This window comes from Neomonachus schauinslandi, chromosome 4 (assembly GCF_002201575.2).
Source record: "Neomonachus schauinslandi chromosome 4, ASM220157v2, whole genome shotgun sequence".
Taxonomy (NCBI): domain Eukaryota; kingdom Metazoa; phylum Chordata; class Mammalia; order Carnivora; family Phocidae; genus Neomonachus; species Neomonachus schauinslandi.
This window is the reverse complement of record NC_058406.1, coordinates 95060284-95086046: the sequence shown is the minus strand read 5'-3', so window position 1 is coordinate 95086046 and position 25763 is coordinate 95060284. Positions and strand designations below refer to the sequence as shown.

The 25763-nt window shown below is 38.0% G+C and overlaps 1 protein-coding gene and 1 pseudogene across 1 annotated transcript in view; one reads left to right on the top strand and one right to left on the bottom strand.

Annotated features, from left to right (window-relative positions):
* The window catches only part of DENND2C (DENN domain containing 2C), an 82671-nt gene that overhangs the window by 28913 nt on the left and 27995 nt on the right, over window positions 1–25763 (top strand). Inside the window, exons 2-6 of the mRNA XM_021689976.2 lie at window positions 12954–13966; window positions 14503–14639; window positions 15033–15145; window positions 15783–15953; window positions 20033–20129. Coding sequence (XP_021545651.1) covers window positions 13140–13966; window positions 14503–14639; window positions 15033–15145; window positions 15783–15953; window positions 20033–20129 — 1345 coding nt within the window. The 5' untranslated portion in view covers window positions 12954–13139. The remainder of the gene's footprint in view (window positions 1–12953; window positions 13967–14502; window positions 14640–15032; window positions 15146–15782; window positions 15954–20032; window positions 20130–25763) is intronic.
* LOC110580594 lies at window positions 1538–6002 on the bottom strand (annotated as a pseudogene).

Sequence of the window (25763 nt, the reverse complement as noted above, 5' to 3'; positions counted from 1 at the left end):
CTGTTTTCCAAAGTGGTTGTACCATATTACAGTAGTAGTGTTTGAAAGTTCCAGGTACTCTGATACTTAGCATTCATTTTTTACATTATAACCATTCTAGTGGGTCTGTAGTGGTATCTTGGGTTTTAATTTGCATGTCTTTAATGACTAATGATAGTGTACCTCTTTTCAGCTGCTTTATTGTACTTACTGGCTACTCATAAAATCTTTTGTAAAATGTCTATTCACATCTGATGCATATTTTCATTCTGTTGTTAGCCTTATCATTCATTTGTAATAGTTCCTTATATGTTATGGATTTAAGTGCTTGTTAAATATATGTATTTTGAATATTCTCTCCCTGTTTGTGGCTTGCTGTTTCATTTTTAAAACATCTTTAGAAGAGCACAAGATCTGGGGCGCCTGGGTGGCTCAGTCGTTAAGTGTCTGCCTTCACTCAGGTTGTGATCCCAGGACTCCGGGATCATGACCTGAGCCGAAGGCAGTCGCTTAACCAACTGAGCCACCCAGGCGCCCCAGTTTATCGATTTCTTGCCTCTAGGGGTTAGTGCTTTTTGTGTCCTAAGAAATCTTTTCCTTCCCTAAAGATTTTTTTGTCTATTTTTTTCTTCTAGGAGGTTTATAGTTTTATCTGTTAGGTTTAGGCTTATGATATATTTCAAGTTAACTTTTGTAAATGGTGTGGGTAAAAGTCAAGGTTAATTTTTTTCCCTGTAGATATCCATTTGTTCCAAAGCCATCTATTGAAAAGATTATTTTTTTTCCCCAACTTTGTGGAAATCAATTGACTATATAAGTGTGGGTCTATTTCTAGACTCTGTACTGTTCTATTGATCCATTTGTTTCTGCTTTCACTAATCCACGTTGTCTTGATTACTGTAGCTTTATAGTGTCTTGAAATCAGTAGTATATGTTCTTCAACTTTCTTACTTTTGAAAAAGTTTTAGGCTATTCCAGGTCCTTTGCATTTCCATATAAATTTGAGAATCAGCTTGTCAATTTCTGCAACAAAGCCTGCCGTGATTTTGATTAGGTCTGTGTTGAATCTACAGATCAATTTTGAGAGAATTTGATGTCTTAACAAAATTGAATCTTCTAATTCATTAATGTGATGGATCTCTTTATTTATTTAGTAGTTCTTTAATTTTTTTTAGCAATATCTTGTATTTTCAGTGTACACATTTTGTATCCCTAAGTACTTCATGATTTTTATGCAACTTTTTGTTATTTTACATTTCATTTTCCAATTGTTTATTCCCCATATATATAAGTACAAATTATCTCTTATATATTGACCATGTATCCTGAGACTTTGCTAAATTCCCTGATGAATTTTAGTAGCTTGTTATTGTAGATTTCTTAGGACTTTCTCCATATACAATCATGTTGTTTTACTTTCCTTTTTTTTTTCATGCCATAAGTTTATTTACAAACATATTGAGTATGTTGAATTCAAGAGTTTGATTCATTTTTTCAAAGAGATTGCACCTCTTAAATGTTCCTTTCACATCTGTTTAATGGATTAATTAAAACATCCTTATTTCTTAAGCAGCTGATGTCTTACTATAAAAAAGAAAAAGGTGCAGCAAATCCAGATCCAAAGTACACAGTTGTCATCATTAGTAACTGCCACTTGTTTTCCACTGAAAATGACAAATTCTTCCCTAGGCCCTCCTCATAGTGGCTCCTACAGACCACATAGGTTGTGAACCTCTGGACGCTCTGTCCCAACGTAGCACTGTTGGAAGTTCTGCAAAAGGCGCAGGGACCCAAGATGTTAGAAGTGGCAGCACCGCACCAAGTCCTCCTCTTCACGACCTTGTTCCCCAGCGTGTCAGAGCTGAAAGGGCACTTTTCCAATCTAAATAAAATAAAATGTTGAATAAAAGCAGTGAAAGAAGACACCCTTGCCTTTTTCCCAGTCTTAAGGGAAAAGTGTTAAATATCTTTTACCACTTAGTATGATATTGCAGTAGTTTTTTCATAGTTGCCATTGATCAGATTGTGGAAATTCAATTTCTGATTTGCTAGAGGGTTTTTTTCCCCAATTATGAGTAAGTGTGAAATTTTTTCAAATGCTTTTTTGCATCTACTAAGATAATTACAAGAAGGCTTTTTTTCTTTATCTCATAAATAAAATGATTTTTAATTTTAAAGCAACTTTGCATTCTCTTATAAACTCTACTTAGGGGCGCCAGGGTGGCTCAGATGTTTGGGCGTCTGCCTTCGGCTCGGGTCGTGATCCCAGGGTCCTGGGATCGAGTCCCGCATCGCGCTCCCTGCTGGGCAGGGAGTCTGCTTCTCCCTCTCCCTCTGCTGCTCCCCCTGCTTGTACTCTTTCACTCTCTTTCTCAAATAAATAAATAAAATCTTAAAAAAAAAAAAATAAACTCTACTTAGTCATAACTTAGTATCTTTTATATCTGTGAGGTTTATTTGCTAATTTTTTTTTATTCTTATGTTAATCCCCATACATTACATCATTAGTTTTAGATGTAGTGTTCCATGATTCATTGTTTGTGCATAACCCAGTGCTCCATGCAGAATGTGCCCTCCTCAATACCCATTACCAGGCTAACCCATCCTCCCACCCCCCTATTTGCTAATGTTTTTAAAGGACTTTCACATTTATGTTATGAGTTCTATTCTATATTTTTCTTTTCTTGTAGTGTCTTTGGTTTTCCAACAGGGTAATGTTGGTCTTATAAAATCAGTTAGAAAATGTTTCCTCTTCTATTTTCTGTAAGAGTTTGTGTAAGATTCATATTATTTCTTTGGATGTTTAATAAAATTAACGAGTGAAGCTGCGTGGACCTGGAGGGTTTTTTTAATGCAAAGGCTTTTAATTAAAATTTTAATTTTAGGGGCACCTGGGTGGCTCAGCCGGTTAAGCAGCTGCCTTCAGCTCAGGTCATGATCCCAGGGTCCTGGGATCGAGCCCCACATCGGGCTCCCTACTCAGCGGGGAGCCTGCTTTTCCCTCTCCCTCTGCCTGCCACTCCCCCTGCTTGTGCTCTCTCTCTGTCAAATGAATAAATAAAATCTTTAAAAAATAAATAAATAAAATAAAAATTTATTTTTAAAAATAAATATATAGATACTCAGAATTTTTGTATCTTCTTGTGTCTGTTTTCGCAGTTTGTATCTTTCAAGGAATTTGTCCATGTCATTTAAGTTGTCAAATTTACTACAATAAATTTATTCATAATCATCCTTTATATCCTTTAATGTAAGATCTGTGGTGATGACCCCTTTTTCATTCCTCATACTGCTAATTTGTGCTTTTTCTTTTTTTATTTGTTCCATCCACCTAGATGTCTATCAATTTATTGATGTTTCAAATAACTTTTTATGTTTCATTGATTTCTCTGTTGTTCAGTGGTTGCTATTTCATGAATATTTACATCTTATTATTTTCTTCTACTTGCTTTGAGTTTATATTTTTTCCTTCTTAAGAAACAACCTTAAATCATTGGGGTTTTTTTTTCAGATATTAAGTGGAATAATGACATTCAATTTCACTATAGGATTTAGAAGGATGTAATTTTGAAAAGGATGGTATGTTTTGTGCAGGACTGGCAGTAAGATAATTTAAACAGGTGTCAGCCTAGAGCATTTAATCTGGGGAATAATTTAAAATAATAACTTGAGACACTTAATGGGATAAAATGTGTTTTGATTTAAAATACCAAGATAGAGTGTTTCCAAACTTTTTTCTTTTATAACGTAAGCATTTATTTCCAAATATTTTGGCATTTTCCAGATATCTTTTGATTATTTATTTTTAATTAAGTTCCATTGTGAGTTAGAGAATCATTCTCAGGATGACTTCAATCATTTAAAATTCAGTAATTTTGTTTCATGGCCCAACGTATGGTTTACTGGTAAATATCCTATGTATACTTGAATATATATTCTATTGTTGTTGGGTGTAGTGTTCTAAAATGTCACTTTGGTCAAGTTAATTAATGGTGGTTTCAAGTCTTTATATATTTCCTGATTTTCTGTCAATATGGCTATTACTCATGAAGAGCAATGAAATCCTCAGTAAAATTACAGATTTGTCCATTTGTCCTTTTGGTTCTGACATTTTTTGCTTCTTACATTTTGAAACTCTGTTATTAGGTACATGAACATTTAGGATTGTTCAATCTTCTTGATGAATTGACTCCATTTTTGCTTGAAATGTCTTTTCTCTTTATCTCTGCTAATATTTCTTGGCTAGAAGTCTGCTTTGTCTGATATCAATACAGTCAATCCAGGGTTCTTATGATAATGCTCACTTTAGTGTTTGAACCTCTTTATTTTAACAGATATGTCTCTTTAGATTCAAAGTGCAGGGGCACCTGGGTGGCTCAGTCGTCAAGCATCTGCCTTCAGCTCAGGTCATGATCCCGGGGTCCTGGGATCGAGCCCCGCAATCAGGCTCCCCGCTCAGTGGGAAGCCTGCTTCTCCCTCTCCCACTCCCCATGCTTGTGTTCTCTCTCTCGCTGTGTCTCTCTCTGTCAAATAAATAAATAAAATCTTTAAAAATAAATAAATAAATTCAAAGTGCAGTTTAAAGAAGTGCAGAGTTAGGTCTTGCTTTTTTAAAATCAAGTATGATCATCTTTGCCTTTTATTTAGAGTTTAGCTCATTTACATTTAACGTAATTATTAGTATGTTCAGATTTAAGTGTACAATCTTGCTATTCATTTTCTGTTTCTGTTTGGTTTTTTGGTGGTGGTGGTTGTTCTTGTGATTCTTCCTTCTGTCCCCCAACCCCAGCTTTTTCTGCACTAAGTATTTTTTAGAATTCCATTCTTTTAGTGATTGCTTTAGAGTTCACAATGTACAACTTTAATCTTTCCCCTTCAAATAATGTACTACGTGGGGCTCCTGGCTGCCTCAGTCAGAGGAGCATATGATCTTGATCTTAGGGTTATGAGTTTGAGCCCCATATTGGGTGTAGAGATTACTTAAAAATAAAATCTTAAAAAAAAACAAAACAAATAATGTACTAATTTATATATAAAGTAAGAAATTTAGGGTACTGTATTTCCATTTTTATTTCCCTTCTTTGTGCTCTTCTTACATTTTACTCCCCCATTACTATAAATTCCACAATATAGGGTAAACAGGGCCAGCTTCATGGTCAGATGATCAGTGTAGCTGTACGGGGTCCTGCATTCAAAAGGTCCCTGTGGGGTTTTATGCTCTGTGGTAGCCATCTTGAAATTCTGTTGTGGGGTTTTAAGAAGATTTTATTTTTATAAAAGATTTTATTTATTTATTTGAGAGAGAGGGAAAGAGAGCACGGGAGCATGAACAGGGGAGGGGCAGAGGGAGAGGGAGAAGCAGACTCCCCTTTGAGCAGGGAGCCCAACGGTGCAGGGCTTGATCACAGGACACAGGACTCTGAGATCATGGCCCGAGCTGAAGACAGATGCCTAACTAACTGAGCCATAAAATCTGAGCTAAAGATTTTATTTTTTATTTTTAAGTAATCTCTACACTCACTGTGGGACTTGAACCCACAACCCCAAGATCAAGAGTTGCATGCTATACTGACTGAACCAGCCAGCCGCCCTTGAATTTGTGTTTTGTATGTGAAGTCTGATGGGACAATACAGTGTGTACCAGGGGTTGGAGCCTCAATTCACTCGGGGCCCTGCCTCCTGCCACCTCCTGAGGTTGAGTTCTCAGCTGCCCAATCTCCAGCTAGCCCTGCCTGGCCCTTCTCTACCTGTAGACCACTGTCACTCTGCTCTCGGCAAAAGCCTGGTGTGAGAGGGTTGAGGTTGGGCATGTACGTTCATGGTGTATTGAAACAGGGCATGACAATGGCTATCCCACTCCACACTGGTAGCACCATGCTATATCTGGCGAGCAGCCAAGTGGAGGCCTTGGTTTTACAGAGGCAAGCCTATCACCCACCCTGATCCAGATTATCAAGTGTGTTCTGGGCAGAGGTTTATAGATCCTTGGGGGTTACCTGTCTGGCATGAGTTGAGGAGGCATGCCTATGGGATGTGGAGATACCTGGCAGTACTTCCCTAGACCCTGCCTCAGCCAGAGCATGACACGTTGGTTTGGGGGCTGGCAGGGGGGGATTCTAGCAGCCATGAGGCCCAAGCAAGCATGTGCATGCCCCACATCACAGTGCTGGGCTCCCAGGTTCCTGCAAGAATCTGTGCTCATTCCACAAGTATCCCTAGACCTGACAGCATTCTCTCGGCTGGTTCCAGGCCTGAGGGAACCCTCTCTTTCTCCTTCCAACCTTCTGAATTTGGCTGTGTATCTCTTTCAGCCAGCTTGAAGCACCCTTCAAGACAAGCCAAAAATAGGAATTGTTTATTACCAGTGATATTGTATATAGGTTAAATGCTCTGATATGTGCGTTTAAAATGGCATTGCATACATATAGATGAATGGTACATTCATGCTAATAATTTAAATTTTTAATTTTTTTTACTTAAAACATTAAATAATAAAATAAAGAACACTATGACAAATTCAAAGAGATTGCAGAAAAAAGGAAAAAAAGCTTGATATCTTCCTTTAAAGCACTTTCCCTGCACATTTTCAGTTTGCACTGGGAGCCATAAATTATGTCACTGGCCCTGCATGCAGGTCTGCTGCTGACAAATTCTCACAGCTTTTTTCAATTGAAAATGTGTTTATTTCAACCCTCATTTTGAAGGCTATGTCTAGAATTCTAGATTCACAGTCCTGTCCACCTCCCCCGCCAGCACTTCAAATATTTTCCATTGTTTCCTGCTTACCTTCTTTTCTCTGTACGTGATATGTATTTTGTTGTTGTTGTTGTTCTGGCCATTTATGAATTTTCTCTTTATCACTGATTCTCAGCAGCTTGATTATGGTTTGCCTTGATAAGGCTTTCCTTGTGTTTATCCTGTTTGAGATTTATTGAGCTTCCTAGATCTACAGGTTTAGAGTTTTCATCAGATTTAGAAAAATTTCAGCCATTGTTTTTTGAAATATTTGTTCTCTGTCTTCCTACCCCCTTCACTTCTGGGATTCCCATTGTATGTAAGGTAAACTGCTTGATACTGTTTTAGGGAGAATCTGGTTTTTGTTTTTGTTTTAGCTTTAGCTTTTCTTCTCTGTGCTTCAGTTTTGTTTTTGAGTTTCTCTTGCTCCTTATTTCACTTCATTGACCATTTTTTGGCAGTAAGAAATTGAATCTGCTGTTCATCCCATCAGTGACTTTATTTCAGACAGGGCATTTGTAAGTTCCAGAGATTCTGTTTGCTTTCATTTTTGTATCTTCATTTCTCTACTGATTATGTTTGTGTTTTCCTTTAAGCTTATGAATGTATTTAAAATATCCGACCTGAGGTCTTTATCTGCCAACTCTATCATATCTATCATTTTTGGTTCTGTTTCTGTTCCTATTGACTGATTTTTCTCCTGATTTTTCTCACTTTTAGGCTTCTTTACATGTTTTGTAATTTTGAGTGGATGTTGCACATTGTGAACGTTACATTGCTGAGTGTCTAGATTTTGTTGTCTTCATGTAAAAATTACTGAGCTTTATTTTAGTGGGTACTTCAATTCCTTATGAATCAACATGATCCTTTTAAGGCTTTTTTTAAAAAAAAATGTTATTTATTTGAGAGAGAGAGAGCTAGCGAGCACAAGTGGGGGAAGGGGAGGGCCTGGCAGAGGGAAAGGGAGAAACAGACTCCCCACTGAGCAGAGAGCCCGAGGTGGGGCTCAATCCCTGGACCCTAAGATCATGACCTGAGCCAAAGGTGGACGCCTAACTGACTGAGCCGCCCGCTTTTAAGGCTTTTTTTAAAGCTTTAGGGTAGCTCGAAAGTAGTCTTTATTCTAGGGCTAGTTTAGTCCTACTGACTCGCCATGACCTCCTAATGTCTCTACTGAATTGCCTGGGTGTTCAACAAGTCTGCTCCTCTATGGATCATTGGAAGTTGAACATTTCCCAGCCCTTTGTGAACTCTGGGTATTAGTCAGCTTACAGGTCCCCTGTAGTTGTTCTTTCCCCAGTAATTTGTTTCCAGCCTTGTGCAGTGTTACCCTGTGCATTAGCAGCTTAGTATTCAAACCAAGACTCAAGGGGATCCTGTGTAGATTTCTGGAGCTTTTTCTGTGTTGCTCCCTCCTATCTCATACGGGGCCCTGAAAATTCCATCTTTCCTCGTCCCTTCAAACTCTGACCCCTTTATCTGTACCTCAGCAAGGTTATCATGTTCTGTGCTGTTTTCTGGAAAGAGCCTCCAGGGTGAAAACTGGGCCAACATAGTGCCTGCCTCATTTGTTTTTCTTCATTCAGAGATTACAGTCCTATGTTTGTTATCCAATAACGAAAGCATTTATTTTATTTAATATATAAGTCCAGTTTTACAGTTATGTTGGGAAGGCAAGTCTAGCTCAGTGACTCTATCGTGGCCAGTGGAGAGAGTCTTCCTTGTCCCTTTCATCAATTTTCTTTCTAACTGAGGTAAAATTCACATAAAAAATATTAATCATTTAAAAGCATACCCTTGGGGCGCCTGGGTGGCTCAGTTGGTTGAGCGTCAGACTTGGTTTCAGCTCAGGTCTTGATCTCAAGGGTTGTGAGATTGAACCCCCCCAACCACCAACCCCGCACTCCCTAACCCTCCCCACCTCACTACCTGTTGGGCTCCGCGCTCAGCGGGGAGTCTGCCTGAAGAGTCTCTCCTTCTGCCCCTACCCCTCATTCTCAGCACACGCCCTCTCCCTCTCTCTAAAATCAGTCAGTCAATCATTAAAAGCATACCCTTTCATCAGTTTTTAAATCAACTTTTAGAATGTTCCAAATTCCGGGCGCCTGGGTGGCTCAGTTGGTTAGGCGACTGCCTTCGGCTCAGGTCATGATCCTGGAGTCCCGGGATCGAGTCCCGTATCGGGCTCCCTGCTCGGCAGGGAGTCTGCTTCTCCCTCTGACCCTCCCCCCTCTCCTGCTCTCTCTCTCTCATTCTCTCTCTCAAATAAATAAATAAAATCTTTTAAAAAATAAATAAATAAATAAAGAATGTTCCAAATTCCTCCTATTTTGTCAGATATTTATGTTTGATCAAATAAAGTATTTTAAAGGATTTGGAGTGAGAAGCTTTCCCATGTAAGGCTTGAGTTACTAAAACAGAGCATCATTATTCTCTTTTCCAGAGAATTTCACTTATCAAATTGTTTTCTTTTAATATGCTAAAAACACAGAATCCTATATGTGGTAAGTTATAGTATACATTACATTTTAAGCTGATAAACTACAGTTGATGTGTTTCTTGGATGAAAGTAAATACTCAGAAAAAACAGAAAATAAAAACAAGGGGATTTGATGAAGGATCACCTCTTTGGGAACAAAGAACAGGAAAAAAAAAAAGTTTGATTAGTACCCTTTATTCCAAGCATGCTGTTTTATTATACTTATAAAATCATGCTTGATTTTTCATATTTGTACGTCTTTTGTTTTGTTGCTGTTTCTTCTGTTGAGATGTCCATTGTGGTTAGTGAGTGCTCACCCTCCTCTTTAAGTTGTGAGTCCTGCCTGCCTTAGTCATCTTTAAAGGGAGGGAAGTCTGACTCATTTTGTGGTATTAAGAGAAAAAAGAATTCTAAAAACTGTTGAAGTTGTCACATTTTCTCAGTCTGTGTTTTTGTTAGGACTGTTGCAGCAAACTTGAGGAAGCAATGTCTAGGGACAAATGTGTGAGTTGGCTTCAGGGAGTTTTCCAAAAGATGAAGCTGTGGAGAGATCTAGGACTTGAAAGCTGGGCCAGCACTTAGGGCTTAGAATGTTCCTGGTAGTGGTGGTCAACGCAAGAAACTGGGGAGGTGACGAGTGGGACATACAGGATCTCACAGAGAATGAGAGCCATGGGGAGCAGGTCCTGAGGAGGAAGGTGGATCAGAATTTAATTAGGTTCAAGTCAGACATGAGATGCCTCCTGCTTTGGTGAGTGATTCTTATTTTTTGGAGGGGACAAAATCAGAACTTGTATATAAGAATAGACAAGCCACATTATAAAGAGTTTAATCTGTCAAAAATTGGAACTGTGAAATCAGATGTAAAGATAAATTCTCTGTACACTCTAGGTAGACATCCGTCTAGTTAGAATGTGTTAAAACTTTTTTGTTTCTGAAATCGTTTGTCCATTTTTTTGAAAGCTGTGGCGTATTAATACATACATTTAGGAGCAAGTAGCATTTCTGTTTATAATGCCCGCTCCTGTTAGGAGTGTCTTATGTTGGGGGCCTGGGTGGCTCAGTTGGTTAAGCGACTGCCTTCGGCTCAGGTCATGATCCTGGAGTCCCGGGATCGAGTCCCACATCGAGCTCCCTGCTCGGCGGGGAGCCTGCTTCTCCCTCTGACCCTCCCCCCTCTCATGCACTCTCTCAAATAAATAAATAAATAAATCTTTAAAAAAAAAAAAGAATTTGGGGCGCCTGGGTGGCTCAGTTGGTTAGGCGACTGCCTTCGGCTCAGGTCATGATCCTGGAGTCCCAGGATCGAGTCCCACATCGGGCTCCCTGCTCGGAGGGGAGCCTGCTTCTCCCTCTGACCCTCCCCACCCTCATGCTCTGTCTCTATCTCATTCTCTCTCTCAAATAAATAAATAAAATCTTAAAAAAAAAAAAAGGAGTGTCTTATGTTGCTGTGCTAGCCCATTGCCACAGAAACACCATCAATACACATCATTCATATTTGTGTGTGAAGTCCATAAATTTAGCATTTGTTGCTAGTAATTTTCAAGTTAAATTTCTTTAGCCCTAAAAAAAAATTTCTTTACCCTTAGCAAATTTCATCTTTCTTCCCACTTTGACCCATTCATACTTTACATTCATTCATACATTACATACATTCGCATAGTAACAAAGGAAAAGTAAAGAAAGCATTAACAAAGACTGCTGAAAACCTCTACTAGGCTCCTAGGAGACAGAAAAATACAGTTGACCCTTGAACGACACAGGTTTGAATTGTACGGGTTCACTTCTAGGTGGATATTTTGCGATAAGTAGTGTACAGCACTGTAAATATATTTTCTCTTACTTGGGATTTTTCTTTTTTTTTTTAAGATTTTATTTATTTATTTGACAGAGACACAGCGAGAGAGGGACACAAGCAGGGGGAGAGGGAGAGGGAGAAGCAGGCTTCCCGCTGAGCAGAGAGCCCAATGCGGGGCTCGATCCCAGGACCCTGGGATCATGACCTGAGCCGAAGGAAGACGCCTAATGACTGAGCCACCCAGGCTCCCCTCTTCCTTGATATTTTTCTTAATATTTTCTCTGGTTTATTGTAAGAATACAGTATATTAAAAAAAAAGAATACAGCATATAATACATAGGTGTTAATCAGCTGTTAATGTTATCGGTAAGGCTTCTTCCTGCCATCTGTAGGCTGTTGGTAACTAAATTTTGGAGGAGTCAAAAGTTATAGGCAGATTTTCAAATGTGCGGGAGGTCAGCATCCTTCACCCTGGCCTTGTTCAAGGGTCAACTGTACTCCCGTCTTGTCTATAGTGAGGAAAACATGAGTCTCAAGGACACCCTAAAATCCTTAGGAATCTTCTATGAACAGTAGAAGCAGCAAAAGGATTTTCAGTTTAATAATGAGCGGCCGCTGACTGGCCCTTCACATTGTATGCATTAGTCTTTCATGGAGAGTTCTGGGCCTGGGTGCCAGACAGCACGGGTGGGTCACTCAAAGCAAGGAAGCTGTGGTGGCGGTGGCGGCAGCCAAAAAAAAAAAAAAATTCTGCAACAACAGCTTTAGTATTTTGGGGCTTTGGGTTTTTTGTTGTTTTTTTTTTCCCACTCACATTAACTTTCTTAAGGTTATTTAGAATGATTTTTTTTCATTAGATCCTCATCCAAGTTTAGTTGCAGGCAAAGCTGATTTTCCTACAAACTTGTACGCATGGTTGAAAGGAAAGTTGATGGAAGCCCTGATTAACAATTGTCCTGCCTAGAATACATTTTGTGTGTGAATTGTGTATCAGTTTTGGTCAGCTGTCCTGACAGAGCCGGGCCAAGATATTTTCCTGCCTGTTAATCAAGGCCCCACAGACAAAGCTCAAGGAAGGATGACCCCTGCCTCAGGAAGTTTTGAATCAGTTGTTATTTATAACCAGTATACAGGAGAACTTGAGATCGGGTCTTTACTCAGTTGATAAGAAAAGTTCTATGCCAATTTTTACATTTGAGGATACATTTATGGGCCTCAATGAGTGAAGCCTGTATGTGAAAGGAAGCACTGTGACAGAGCCTGTAAGTATTTTTGCCGATTTGGGTCAAGGGTGTGGTGGCAGTGATGGGCAAAGTTCAGTCGGTGACAAAATAGGTTATGATATTTTAAAGCACCTGATAGTTAGTTAATGGCACATTGGCTTTTCGTTAGCACCGTGCGTATGGAATCCTGTGCTGCTAATAGTAAAGTTGAAATCAGGGTATGTTGAAATAAGGGCTAGTGTTATCTCCCCACGTAGGAGAGAAGGAGGAAATTAGGTGTTGATGTGTTTCCAGACTAACTGGCTCTTTCTCTGGATGTATACATAAACTTTTTAGTTAGTTGAGATGTATTTCTGTAAGTGTATGCTTTTTATAATACTCTGTTGGTCCTTGTTTCATTAAGAGAAGTTTTCATAACGAATTGATTTTATAAAATAACATTGTATACTACTATGTGTAATCTCTTATAAAACCTCATTCTACCTAACTTTAGGAAATTAAATACGGTAGAACATTAAAGCTGACAATTTGAGAAATATCACAAGTAATATTTCCTGTGTTCTATCACCACCTTAGGAATGCGTTTATGGAGTTGAATTACTTAGTGGATGACAGGTACATTTTTACATATGCAATGTAAATGAATTATTTAGGGATAGATAGGCAGTGTTGTAGTGGACTTTAAATTAGGAAATTATAAAACTGTGCTAACATATGATTGTCTCTTTTTAATAGGAATATTCAAGATAAAGTTGCAGCTATTTTCAACAAGGTGATCAAAATTTTTCTTTTTAAAAAGAGCTTTCCAAATTAAAGATGAAAGGAAAATGCTGGAATTGTTTGGATTCTAACTGACAGGATAAAGAATACAGTATTTCATAGTTACTTAAAATGGAGCCTCAGTAACATTCAGACTTTGTCATGCACCCAACTGGGAACATGGATGCCGGTTTTTCTCGTTCTGCTGTTCAGACACTGTCAAGAAGCCACTGCAGAAATATCAAACAAAAAATTTCTCAGTGGGAAGGAAGAACTAATGGTATATCTAATCCAGAGAAGTGGCATCCAAGGGACTTTGGAGTGAGATATAATAACTGTCATCAAGAGATTCTTCTTAAGAAAAATCCCGTTGCTGAGGGAAAGAGCAAAAAGTTGGATATAACCAACTCTCGCAATGTTGGTCTAGATATTAATGAAGATGCGAAAAGCCAAGATCAAACTGAGGATGAAAGTGGGAAACGTGGATGTGAGGATACACACCTCTTTAGAAATGAATCAGAATCCAATTGGGTATGTTCTCGGGTCAAACAGATCGAAAGCTGGAAAGAAGTTGTTTTGGACCCAGAGACTTCCTTACCTCCAGGAAATTTCTATACCTCACAGATCCTGTGGAAGAAAATAGAAGCACTCCCCCCGGATAAAGTCTTAAATTTGGCTTTAGAACGTTGTGACTCTTCAGAAAAAGAACTGAATTTCAGAGTTCTGGATAGTTCATATGGAATAACCAAGAGCTTAGAAAATATTTACTCTGAACCCGAGGGACAAGAATGTGGACCTTCTATAAATCCTTTGCCCAAACCTCGCAGGACATTCAGATATTTATCTGAATCTGGTGTTATGCCATGTAAAGAAAGAAACTGTGACAGAAAATACTGTGAAAATAATTCTTGCGCAGAGTCTTGTTTGGCCTCTTCTCAGGAACCTGAACCAAAGAAATATGGCAGAAAAATCAGAGGGAGATCTAAAAGGTGTGTTTTTATTTGCTCTGTAATGATTTCTAAGTATTGTCCTTACAAAACTACTGAGCTTTTTTCTTTTCAAAGCCATTTTCATTTCCCTGCATGGGTTACAGGCCTAGTTTGATTTTACAGATGTTGATTAACCCAAGGGAAAAGTACCTACAAAAGGAAATAATATCTAAGACAATTTGTGGACATAAGAACATCAGAAAAACTTGCATTTTGTATCTGTAAGAATATGTAGAGAAGTAAGTACATTCTTCTGCTTCATTTAGGACATGCTGGTCTTGGCTTCACTTTCCTTTAGAGAGTGAATTTAATAAAGTTACGCAATAAGGAACATGAATGTAATTGGCCAAAAGCCTCCAATTTTCTCATGGTGTATATAAGGTACCAGCCTAGTTTATTATTCTTAGGTATCTGATAAAACACCTTTGTAATTTTGCATACAAGTCCTTTACTTATTGATTTCTCTCTATCATACCAATTTAAAGAAGACTAGAGTTTTAAAACATATAACTTTAAAATCTATCTCCTTTCTTAAGGAAATCCTTTGAATTTGAGGATATTCAGCACTTTCGAAATCGGAGCTCACCGAAGATTCATGAAGAACTTGGAAGAAATTCTGGCTCAGCACTTTATTACACACAGTCGGAGGACAATATCTATGAGGATATCATATGTATGTGTCCACAAACCTTGCAATTAAATTTAATGAGTATGTATTTGGTGGGGCCCTTAACTGTAGGATGGTATTTTCTTTTATAATCAAGCATATCTTGCTGTAGCTATTTCTTTTAAATACGGAAACTTTTGTCATATAACTTCTTTTATTCTTGAATGGTTTTTATAGCCAGTTTAGTGGACTGCTCAGTTCAGAAGTCGATGTTTATAGTATAGTATTTTGAGAATTCTTTTAGCTTGGTTGGACGCCTGAGTGGTTTTCAAGCTTAGTGGGCCAAGCAATATAGGTTAGGAAGCCGAACATAGTTATTTATTTCTTTTCCTAGCTGTAGTCTCTTTGTTTCCATTTAACTATGTTTCTCTAAACTTCGTTTTCCCATTATTTTTCAAGATCCCACCAAAGAGAATCCATATGAAGATATTCCGGTGCAGCCTTTGCCCATGTGGAGATCCCCTTCAGCATGGAAGCTACCACCCCCGAAAAGTGCTTTCAGAGCACCAAAGGTATAACCAAAGAATCAGTATAAGAAAACATTATATATAATTAACGTAAGAAAATATAAGAATCTTGTTTATGATCCCCACAAAAAGGTTAAAATGGTTTAACTAGGGCCAAGATTAAGAGGCACTGAAATATGGGTTTTGTTGGTAATGGTGGTTTTTGTGTTCTTTGTGGGGTTTTGGGGGAGCAGCACACAGCTTTTAGTTTTCTTTGGTTTTGGGGTTTCTGTTTGTTCACTTACTAGCACTTCAAAAAATGAGAATGTGAACACCTTTAGACAAGCCATGAGCTTTTCATTTCACTGTGGTTACCACAGCTCCCTATTAGTCCCACGACAGTCTGTGGCCTAAATTACCTGTCTCATCCCCGAAAGCATTCGTCACCCCCACAAGCGAAGGCTGCCTTAAGTTAATGAGGACTCTGAGCTGTTTTTTTCTGGAAACGTGATGACATCGTAGTAGAACACCGGATTAGAAACCTGAGAAATGACTTTACAAATGGGGAAAAAGAAATTCTGGTATCCTCAATTGAGGTGACTTGAAAGACAAGATACATCTTTTTCTAAGATAACTTGACCTTGAGACCATCGGCATTCCCTAGACGATCTTACCTTTACCAGTACATCTTCTCCTGTTTTAGCTTCCTCCCAAGCCTCAGTTCCTCCACCGGAAGACTATGGAACTGAAGAGCTCCCAAGCTTATTTACGATCAAAGCTCACAAAGGATACCACTTTGCCTGTCACTTTAACTGAATGGAAGCTTTTCCGAGCTGGAGAAGTTGCATACAGGGAAAGAAAAAATCTTCCCAGGGTAAGGACTCTAGTACTTTCATTCTTTGACTCTTACTTCATTTCCATAAATGAGAATAAATACACTTTAGACTGAAATGAATAATAGGTTAGAACTGATCTACTGGAATGAGAAGATTTAGAAAGCAGCCTTAAGATTTAGGTTTTTGCTCATGCAAGAAAAATGCATGAGTGGCTTTTGCCAGGGCTTCTTTATGGATCTGGAGAATTGATTTTAGATGGAAGCTTTCACTTCGGTTACCTTAGTTCTCATTAAAATCAGCTGCCTGTTTCAAGGAAGCACTAGAATCTCATGTAAGAGGACATTCTATTAAGCTGGCTTCAGTGTTGTTATTTTCTTTTTTTAAAGATTTTTATTTATTTATTTGAGAGAGAGAAAGAGCACGAGCCGGGGGAGAGGGGCAGAGAGAGAGGGAGAAGCAGACTCCCCACCAAGCAGGGAGCCCGATGTGGGGCTCGATCCCAAGACCCTGGGATCATGACCTGAGCCAAAGGCAGTCGTTTAACCGACTGAGCCACCCAGGCACCCCAGGGCTGTTATTTTCACTCACTTACTTAATTGCCAAAGTGAACAGTTTTGTGCCTGAATTTACAGATTTTCAGTAATAACAAAGTATATGCCTTTAATTTGGGGCAAAAATTTCCATTTGGGGGAAGAAAAAAGAAATTTGACTCTTACTTGGGAATAGAAATTATCAGCAATTACATTAAATAAATGATTTTTCTCTCAAGGGAGAAAAGGCATTAAATCTAAATCATCTCAAACAGAGCTTTTAGAACCAAAATGAAGAAATTGGGATTATTTGTAAACAGATGTATGTTTTTAAGGAGAGATACTTAAGAAATTGCATGAAAATATTTTTAAATTCTTTATGTTACTTTGTTCTATAATTTAGAATGTTTTCAGGATAACTCTGCAGAAATGAAAAAAAAAATCAGATCATTCAAATAGTATTCCTTTCCTTAATCCCATCTGAATTAGCTGCATGTTATTCATTTGGCACACAGTGTTTGTACCTGATTTTAACATTAAACAAAAGTCCAGCTGTTTTTTGGTTTAGTAACTGCTGATCGGTTCCATGGGAAATATTCTGTTCCACAATACTTTAATTCTTCTGATCTATTTCCTGCCGCTCCCTCTTTAATATGTGAAGAGTTAAAGACACACAGCTTTAAAAAAGCACTAAACACATCTCTCTCAGTGAAAAAAAAAAAAAAGCAAACCTCTTTAGCTGTTTACTCTCCTGCGTATGGTGAGGAATATGTAAGAATCCAATGTTTAAAGAATTGCTAGGCTTTCTACAGTAGTTCTGTCCTCTGATATATCATGCTGGCACAACGAAGCAGCCTCCCACATGGCCCAGAGACAACAGATCGTGTTCACAGGGGTGAGAGTACAAACACATAAGGGATTGCATTTAAGACGTGGTTCTTGGAATTACATTAACAAATATTTGGGAATAATGCATTGTAGATTTTAGTGAGACCCACGGAAATTTGCAGTGCTTTTAATTTCATGCCTCTGTGTTTTAGGTACTGTGGATCCCCCAAGTACTCGAAGCTTTTTCTCTTTCCAACTCTAGGTGATAGGATCCAACTTTTCCTTTTCTAGTTATTTCCTCAGAGGTCTTTTGAGAAGTGAGGTGGGAAAATATGGCGATGAACTCTTGATGATCAGGCAGGAATAAGCTGTTAGCGACCCTCCTTGGATTAAATCCTATTAGGATGTTCTATTTGCAATGCAAAATTTTGACTTTTGAGTACCTTCAGCAACAACATTCCAGGAGGAAAGCAGTTTTCATTTACTTCCCCTTTGATGGCTAGAGCTATCCCAGGAAGGAAAACTGGTTTCATAGTTTAAAAATCACTGATCTAGTCCATATGCCTGTTCCCCACCCTTCCTTTCTTTCCCTACTGTGAAAGCCTGTGTGGGATTGTTTGCTAGAGTAGATTTCCTAATGTCTCACATTGTTCGTGTCAGCTGTGCATAGCTATATGGTTTCTATCATTTTGTAGGAAGAATATTCTATAATATTTACTACTGTACCCTCCAGTATTTACTGCAAGGTAAATGTAAGCTCCTCTTCCTAACTCATAAGCAAAATTTCAATTTTATTATTTTATCATGTTTCTAGAGCAGATAGTTCCCTTTCCTTTATAATATTTGAGTCTCCTATTGAGTATAATTTTCAAATGCTTATTAATAATTATACTATTTTTAGGGGTGCCTGGGTGGCACGGTCAGTTAAGCATCCGACTCTTGGTTTCAGTTCAGGTCATGATCTCAGGGTTATGAGATCGAGCCCCATGTCAGGCTCCACGCTCAGCGTGGCATCTGCTTAAGATTCTCTCTCCCTCTCCCTCTACCCCCGCTCGAGCGTGTGCTTTCTCTGTCTAAAATAAATAAATCTTTAAAAAAATAATTACACTATTTGTGGTCAGTATATCTCCAAAATACATGTTTACTTTCATACGTCTTTCCTATAGCCCCTAACAATATCTTTTTATGTTGGATTATCTTGTGTTTTTTTTTTAATTATGGTAATATTTAAGAACATTGGTAATTTTTCACTTGAATGGCAGCTACAAAATTTTCAAAAGAATAAACTCATCCAGAAATGTGGTAATAATCTGCATATTGGAAGCACATGTTTCTCACATGTTATTTTTCTTTCTCTGGACTGATTCACTGCCTATGGATTGCCAGGATTGCTAGAGAAACAAGGACAAAAGAGAAAACAGGAACATTTTTCTCAAGCAACTTTGTTGGTTCTTAATGTTCCTAACAGTTGTAATTCTGGGCATTAAATATGTTAATTCAGGATTAATGATTAAGGAAAAGCTTGGAATTTTAAGAAAAAAGAAATATACATGGAAAACTAATGAATTCCTCCTTTTATTTATTTTTTTAAAGTTTATTTACTTAAGCAATCTCTACACCCACGGTGGGGCTCAAACGCATGCTCCACTGACTGAGCCAGCTGGACCCCCAAATTCCTCCTTTTAAAAGTGACTGTTCATCAGCTTGATTTTTTCCTCTCTTTTTAAAAGACTTTTTAGGGACGCCTGGGTGGCTCAGTCGTTAAGCGTCTGCCTTCGGCTCAGGTCATGATCTCAGGGTCCTGGGATCGAGCCTCGTATCGGGCTCCCTGCTCAGCGGGAAGCCTGCTTCTCCCTCTCCCACTCCCCCTGCTTGTGTTCCTGCTCTCACTATCTCTCTCTCTGTCAAATATATAAATAAAATCTTTAAAAAAAAATTTTTTTTTGAGTTTTGTTGACACATAAGCCTACTCTATGTGCGTGTGTGTCTGTCTGTCTCTTTCACACACACCTCCCAGCAGCAAAAAAAAAAAAAAAAAAAATCTGAGTAATGCTTACTAAATGGAGCCTGGTTTTTATACTAAAGTGTATTTGAGAGCCTCCTATTTTTATGACGTTTCTAAAATAAATTATAATATTGGTACTCCCAGTAGTAAAGAGAGTATTTGCTGGGACAAAATCTTTGTCAGCATGATTATCTTCTTTTTGCAAAGAATTCCTGGGAACAGAAATAACTAAGCCTTAGCCTAGCTTCCAAGTGGAATGAATATTCCTCTTCCTACTCTGGGTGATAGGGAAGGCTTGGTCAACAAATAGAGTGCAGTAGGCAGATTTCTTGCATGTTGTGACATAGAGTGACAAGGAATCTCTCTAAGAGCCTGTGCTGGGTTCTGCTGGAAAGGAGATACCCTTTCCTCCTTCTCTTACCCATGTTGTATGGACTTTATATTAGAACAACATATTATCTTAATAAAGATCATTTTAGGTTCCAAATTTTTAAAATGTAAAGGTTTTTATTATTTATAAAATAGATCTTTCTCTGAATGAGAATCACTAATTAATATCATCAAGACTTGGTATTGAATCTTTAAAAAGAAAAAGTGGGAGCACGGGCTGGTTCAGTCAGTGGAATGTACAACTCTTGATCTGGGGGTTGTGAGTTCGAGCCCCAAGGTGGGTGTAGAGATTACTTAAAAATAAAATCTTTAAAAAAAAAAGTTGATTTTGGTTTTAACTTGTACTTTGTTGGTCTTCTTTCAGCTTGTATTGAAAATTGCTGACATATTTGAATCTAAGAGAGGGAAAAAGAGGGTAAAGTTACACCCATACACTGGAAAAGACATACCTCCCTCAAAAGGTAAGAATTGTTCCAGCGGATAGCTGGATAAGAGCTATCAGCATTTGAGGGGAGAATCGTATAACTTAATGTTTATGTGAATTACAATTTTTGGTTTACTTTCCTATCCCACTTCAACATAACTTCTTTAGGATAAGGGATTGTTTCTTATTCTTCCTCAAATCCCTTTTATTTAGTTCTGTGCCAAGTAATAATAATGTTAAAAAATAAATAAGTTAATGGGGTGCCTGGGTGGCTCAGTCGTTAAGCGTCTGCCTTCGGCTCAGGTCATGATCCCAGGGTCCTGGGATCGAACCCCACATCGGGCTCCCTGCTCGGCGGGAAACCTACTTCTCCCTCTCCCACTTCCCCTGCTTGTGTTCCCTCTCTCGCTGTCTCTCTCTCTCTCTCTCTGTGTCAAATAAATAAATAAATAATCTTAAAAAATAAAAATACGTTAAAAAATAATTAGAAACCAGTAAGACTAATTTTCTTTAAAAAAAAAACTAATTTTCATAGGCAAATTGCATCATTATTTTGTAATCCTACTTTGATTTATGGTCATTTATCAGGATTGACTCTTTTAGTGGAGAAATGAGCATATTAGATATATATAGACCACAGGTATGTGGTGCTCAACTGGTAATCATATACTCAGCTCAGTAGTTTTATCCTTCAGATGCCTAGAGAAAACTTACATTGTCTTTTTTTAAAGATTTATTTTTTTTTTATTTTATTTTTTTACAGATTTTATTTATTTATTCATGAGAGACAGAGAGAGAGAGAGAGAAAGAGGCAAAGGGAGAAGCAGGCTCCCAAGGAGCAGGGAGCCCGATGCGGGACTCAATCCCAGGACTCTGGGATCATGACCTGAGCCTAAGGCAGACGCTTAACCATCTGAGTCACCCAGGCACCCTTATTTTTTATTTTAGAGAGAGCATGAGCGGGGGGTGGAGGGGGGGAGAGGGAGAGGGAGAGACAATCTCAAGCACAGATGCGGGGCTTTATCTCACAACCCTAAGATCACGACCTGAGCCAAAACCAGCAGTTGGATGCATAACCGACTGTGCCACCCAGGCGCCCCAAAACTTGTCTTAAGAAACTTTCAACATCGGGCACCTGGGTGGCTCAGTCATTAAGCATCTGCCTTCGGCTCAGGTCATGATCCCAGGGTCCTGGGATCGAGCCCCACATCGGGCTCTTTGCTCGGCGAGAGGCCTGCTTCTCCCTCTCCCACTCCCCCTGCTTGTGTTCCCTCTCTCGCTGTGTCTCTCTGTGTCAAATAAATAAATAAAATCTTTAAAAAAGAAAAAAAGAAACTTTGACATCCATAGTGAGCTATTAGAATTTCATACAGACTGACGCAAGATTCTTAACTTGGCTGTCTGGCAAAGAATATGTAGAATTTAGCAATTTTTGTCAAATGAGAAACAACAGCCAAGTCATACCACAGAAGAATGTTTCCTATTTTTGCAGACGTCCAAAGACAGCAATTTCTTAATTTCCCTTGAAAATCTATTCTGCATTCCAACAATTACTATCTGAAAATAAAATCCTCCATGCTACAATCTAAGACTCTTTTTCCTTACTCTAAAATCAGCTAGTCACCATTTTAGATACAAGTTTTCATATTTTTTTTCAAATTTCCATATTTTCAAAAGCAGTTATCAAAACATGTTATAATCTTCTCTTCTGCAGAAAAAATAATTTTGGGTATTGTGACTAACAGGTACCATTTACAGAATGAAGTATTAGTTTCCTTACGTACTTTATCTCATGGACAACACCCGACAACACTAGGAGGCAGGGACTATCCTAATTTTACAGAGGAAGAAGCTGAACCAGAGGAGAAAGTGTCCATTTGAAGGAAGGAGCATGGTACCATGAAATCTTACCCTTTGCTGTCACCAACAGTTACTATCAGTTTTTCTCATAACCCTTGATTTTTAGCAGTTTACTTCTTCTCCGTGTGTGTTTTTTATCCTCAACAAGGATATTGTCAAAGACTTTGTATTTGTGTAATTCAGAACTAGATACAGAAGATGAAAACTGGTGCCAGATATTATGCTGGACCCTTTCAGACCCATTATCATTAATTTTCTCAATAGCCTTATGTGGCAGACATTATTGTCACTGTTTCTAGATAAGGAAATACATTGTAAATTGCAAATTATGTAAAATTTCAAGACATTGGTGCCCGGACAAATTCTTACAAAACTTTACCATTTTCCCAGATTAATAGCAGTCTACTAACAACTACACTGTCGAGGTATGCTGCTAAATGGGCTCTCAGTGATCTCTTATTCTATTTGTATGCCTTATTTATTCCTTAAGGATTAGGAACATTTTAGTAAATTTGGCTCTAAGATAAGTTTTTGAAGAGCCAAACCCTTTTTTTTCACTGTATCATTACTGAAAAAAAAATTCAACAGCATGAGTGGCGAACTTCTAACAACAACAAAAACAAAAAAGAAAGGAGCAGTTCCTAAATTGTAACCCTTCCCCACAACTGTGTTTTTCTTTTGCATGGCTCAAAGAAACTATGCATTTACCCAGTCTCTGGGACCAGCTCCTCTAGTGGGTCTGAGGAATTTCTCTCATGCCTGAGGATCTCCTGGCTCCATAGTCACATTCTCAGGTTTTTCTTTTCCTCCTTAAGCTTTTGTTGTAGATCAACAGTGACTAGTAGAACCAGATAATTATATTTGCCTACTTTGTCAGTACACGCTAGGTTTTACTGAATCTATTCCAACCTAAACATTTCTTAACTTTTAGTTATCAGCTGTTATAAAATGATTTATTGACCTTCAATTCTGTCATTATGATTTTGGTGTTGAAGTCACATATAAAGAAGGGACAACCTATTTCTTTTCTGATCCCTACAGATTCTCAGTAGATTTTCCTATTGGCTTATAAACCCCTTCACCTTCATTCAGTGTCTTGGAATGCAGATCATCAAAACCTACAGATGTGAATATATTAAAGCTACCTAAATGAGCTTTGGTAGGGTCTTTTTTCAGTTGTATTACCTTTGCTTCCTTTCCCCTTTCTTTTCTTTCTTTCCAGATACTTAATAGGCCCCTAAGAAGTGCCTGATGCTAAGGACACAGACAGGACTCAGGAGTTCACAGTGTTTGTTCCTTCATACTGAGTAATGCTTCCTAGCTCCAGTATGCTTTCTATCACGGTGGTTAATTTGAAGTTATAAAGCCCAATGAGATAGTACCTACACTTGCAGTGAGCAGAGCATAATGTATGCACTTGTCAAATCGCTATATTGTACACCTGAAACTAATGTAACATTGTGTGTCAACTATACCCAAATTAAAAAAAAATTGGGGGCGCCTGGCTGGCTCATTCGGTAGAGGGTGTGACCCTTGATCTCAGGGTCATGAGTTCAAGCCCCACATTGGGTGTGGAGCCTACTTTAAATAAATTAATTAATTTAAAGTTGTGGGTTTTTTTGAATTAAAAAAAAGGAGGCGCCTGGCTGGCCCAGTCTGGTAGAGCATGCAACTCTTGATCTCAGGGTCATGAGTTCAAGCGCAATGTTTGGGCGTGGAGCCTACTTAAAAAAAAAAAAAAAAAAATCCAACCCCCACCAAAAACCTATACAGTATACAATATTTAAATAGTTATTTTTTCTGTTACATCTCTTATGAACAAGCAGCATTTTTTAATGTTCTCTTATTCCTTACTATTAAATTTAAATGAGTACGGCAAGAACTTACGTTAGTAAAGAATAAGAAAAAAGGAAAACCCAAAGCTTCCCAAACCTCCTACTACTCCCAGAAAATTTTATGCACATGTAAGTATTTTTCTACCCAAATAATTTTTTATACCATTCAGACTTTGTATGTCTTGTTTAAAAAAAAAAAAAGTGAGGGGTGCCTGGGTGGCTCAGTTGGTTAAGCATCTTCCTTCAGCTCAGGTCACGATCCCAGGGTCTTGGGATCAAGCCCCGCATCGGGCTCCCTGCTCAGCAGGAAGCCTGCTTCTCCCTCTCCCACTCCCCCTGCTTGTGTTCCTGCTCTCGCTCTCTCTCTGTGTCAAATAAATAAATAAAATCTTTAAAAATAAATAAATAAAATAAGTAAATAAATAAATTAAAAAAAAACAAAAAGTGGTATATTTCAGAGCTCTTTCAGTATGAACACATAGAGATCCACATAGCTGTACTGTCGTTCATTGTATGGATGTAGAAGGATTTTATTTAAGCTGGGAGACATTTTGGTTGTTTCACATTTTATTTGACCTATGGATTTGAAGTTATATATATATATATATTTTTTTTTTTTTTTTGCTCTTCAAACAATACTGCATCATACATCTTTTTGTATATATATTTGTATATTGGTAAGAATACATCTGTAGAATAACTTCTAGCAGTGGACTTAACCAAAGAACATGTACATTTAAAATTTTTATAACTGCTGCCAAATTGTCCCACACATTGTAACCGCTTACATTTCTATGAACAGCATTTGAAAATGACTTTCTTCTCATAGTTTTCACTAATACTATGTTATATAAAGCTTTTTATTTTTGCCAGTAGCATGGTTGAATATTGGAACTTATTTATTATTTTAATTTACATTTCTTTAATTATAAATTTGGACAATTACCATATTTATCAACAGTTATAAATCTTTTTCTATGGATTGCTTATTCCTACCCTTTATTCATTTTTCTGTTGTGCTGTAATTTTTCTTGTTCATTTGTAACAGCTGTTTGAATATGAAGAAATTTATCCTTGTGTCGGCAATGTGTATTACAAATATCTTCCCAGTTCATTGTTTGCTTTTCAAATTCAGTAATTTTTTATTAGGGAGAAATTTCACATTTTTCTATAGTTAAACTCATGTGCATTTTTCATTTATGACTCTAGCCTTGTTTTTCTTGATGCAGAAAGTCCTGTTTGTGTCCTTAGCACCAGGCACCTCTTAGGAAACTATGGAAGTGTCTGGAAAGAAAGAAAGGGGAAAGGGAGGAAAATTACAGAAAGATTTTCCCTTTCTGTACATTTTTAAATTTTGCTTTGACTTTTCAGACTTAATCTAGAAATTTTTCATTCTCTCGTTCAGAAAGCTTTGTGTGTGTGTGTAAGTAAATTAGCCATGTGCTTAGCATTGTGGTACAAAACACTCCCTTATAAATGCATAGCTCCTTATCACCAAAGCACCAAGGTACTTAAAATCTGGTTTCTTTTCTTTTTTTTTTTATTCTTATGTTAATCCCCATACATTACATCAATAGTTTTAGATGAAGTGTTCCATGATTCATTGTTTGTGCATAACACCCAGAGCTCCATACAGAATGTGCCCTCCTCAATACCAGGAAACAAACTGAGGGTTGCTGGAGTGGGGGGTGGGGTGGGAGGGATGGGGTGACTAGGTGGTACTTAAAATCTGATTGGGGAAAATAAGAGCAGTTGAAAGCTGTCTGAGTACTGTAAGAATTCAGAGTAAAGAAACACTGAGTTTGGCCTAGAAGTAGCTTAGAAGCCTCATAAAAGAGGTATGTTTCTTCATAAATGTATGTGGTTATCCCTCTGAGCCCCACATTTTCCTATGACTCTAAATTCTTAAGTTGGTTCTGTGTTGAGATTTTTACTCAGCCCAGTTGGTGTCTACCTTTGGCATCTTATTTGGGAAT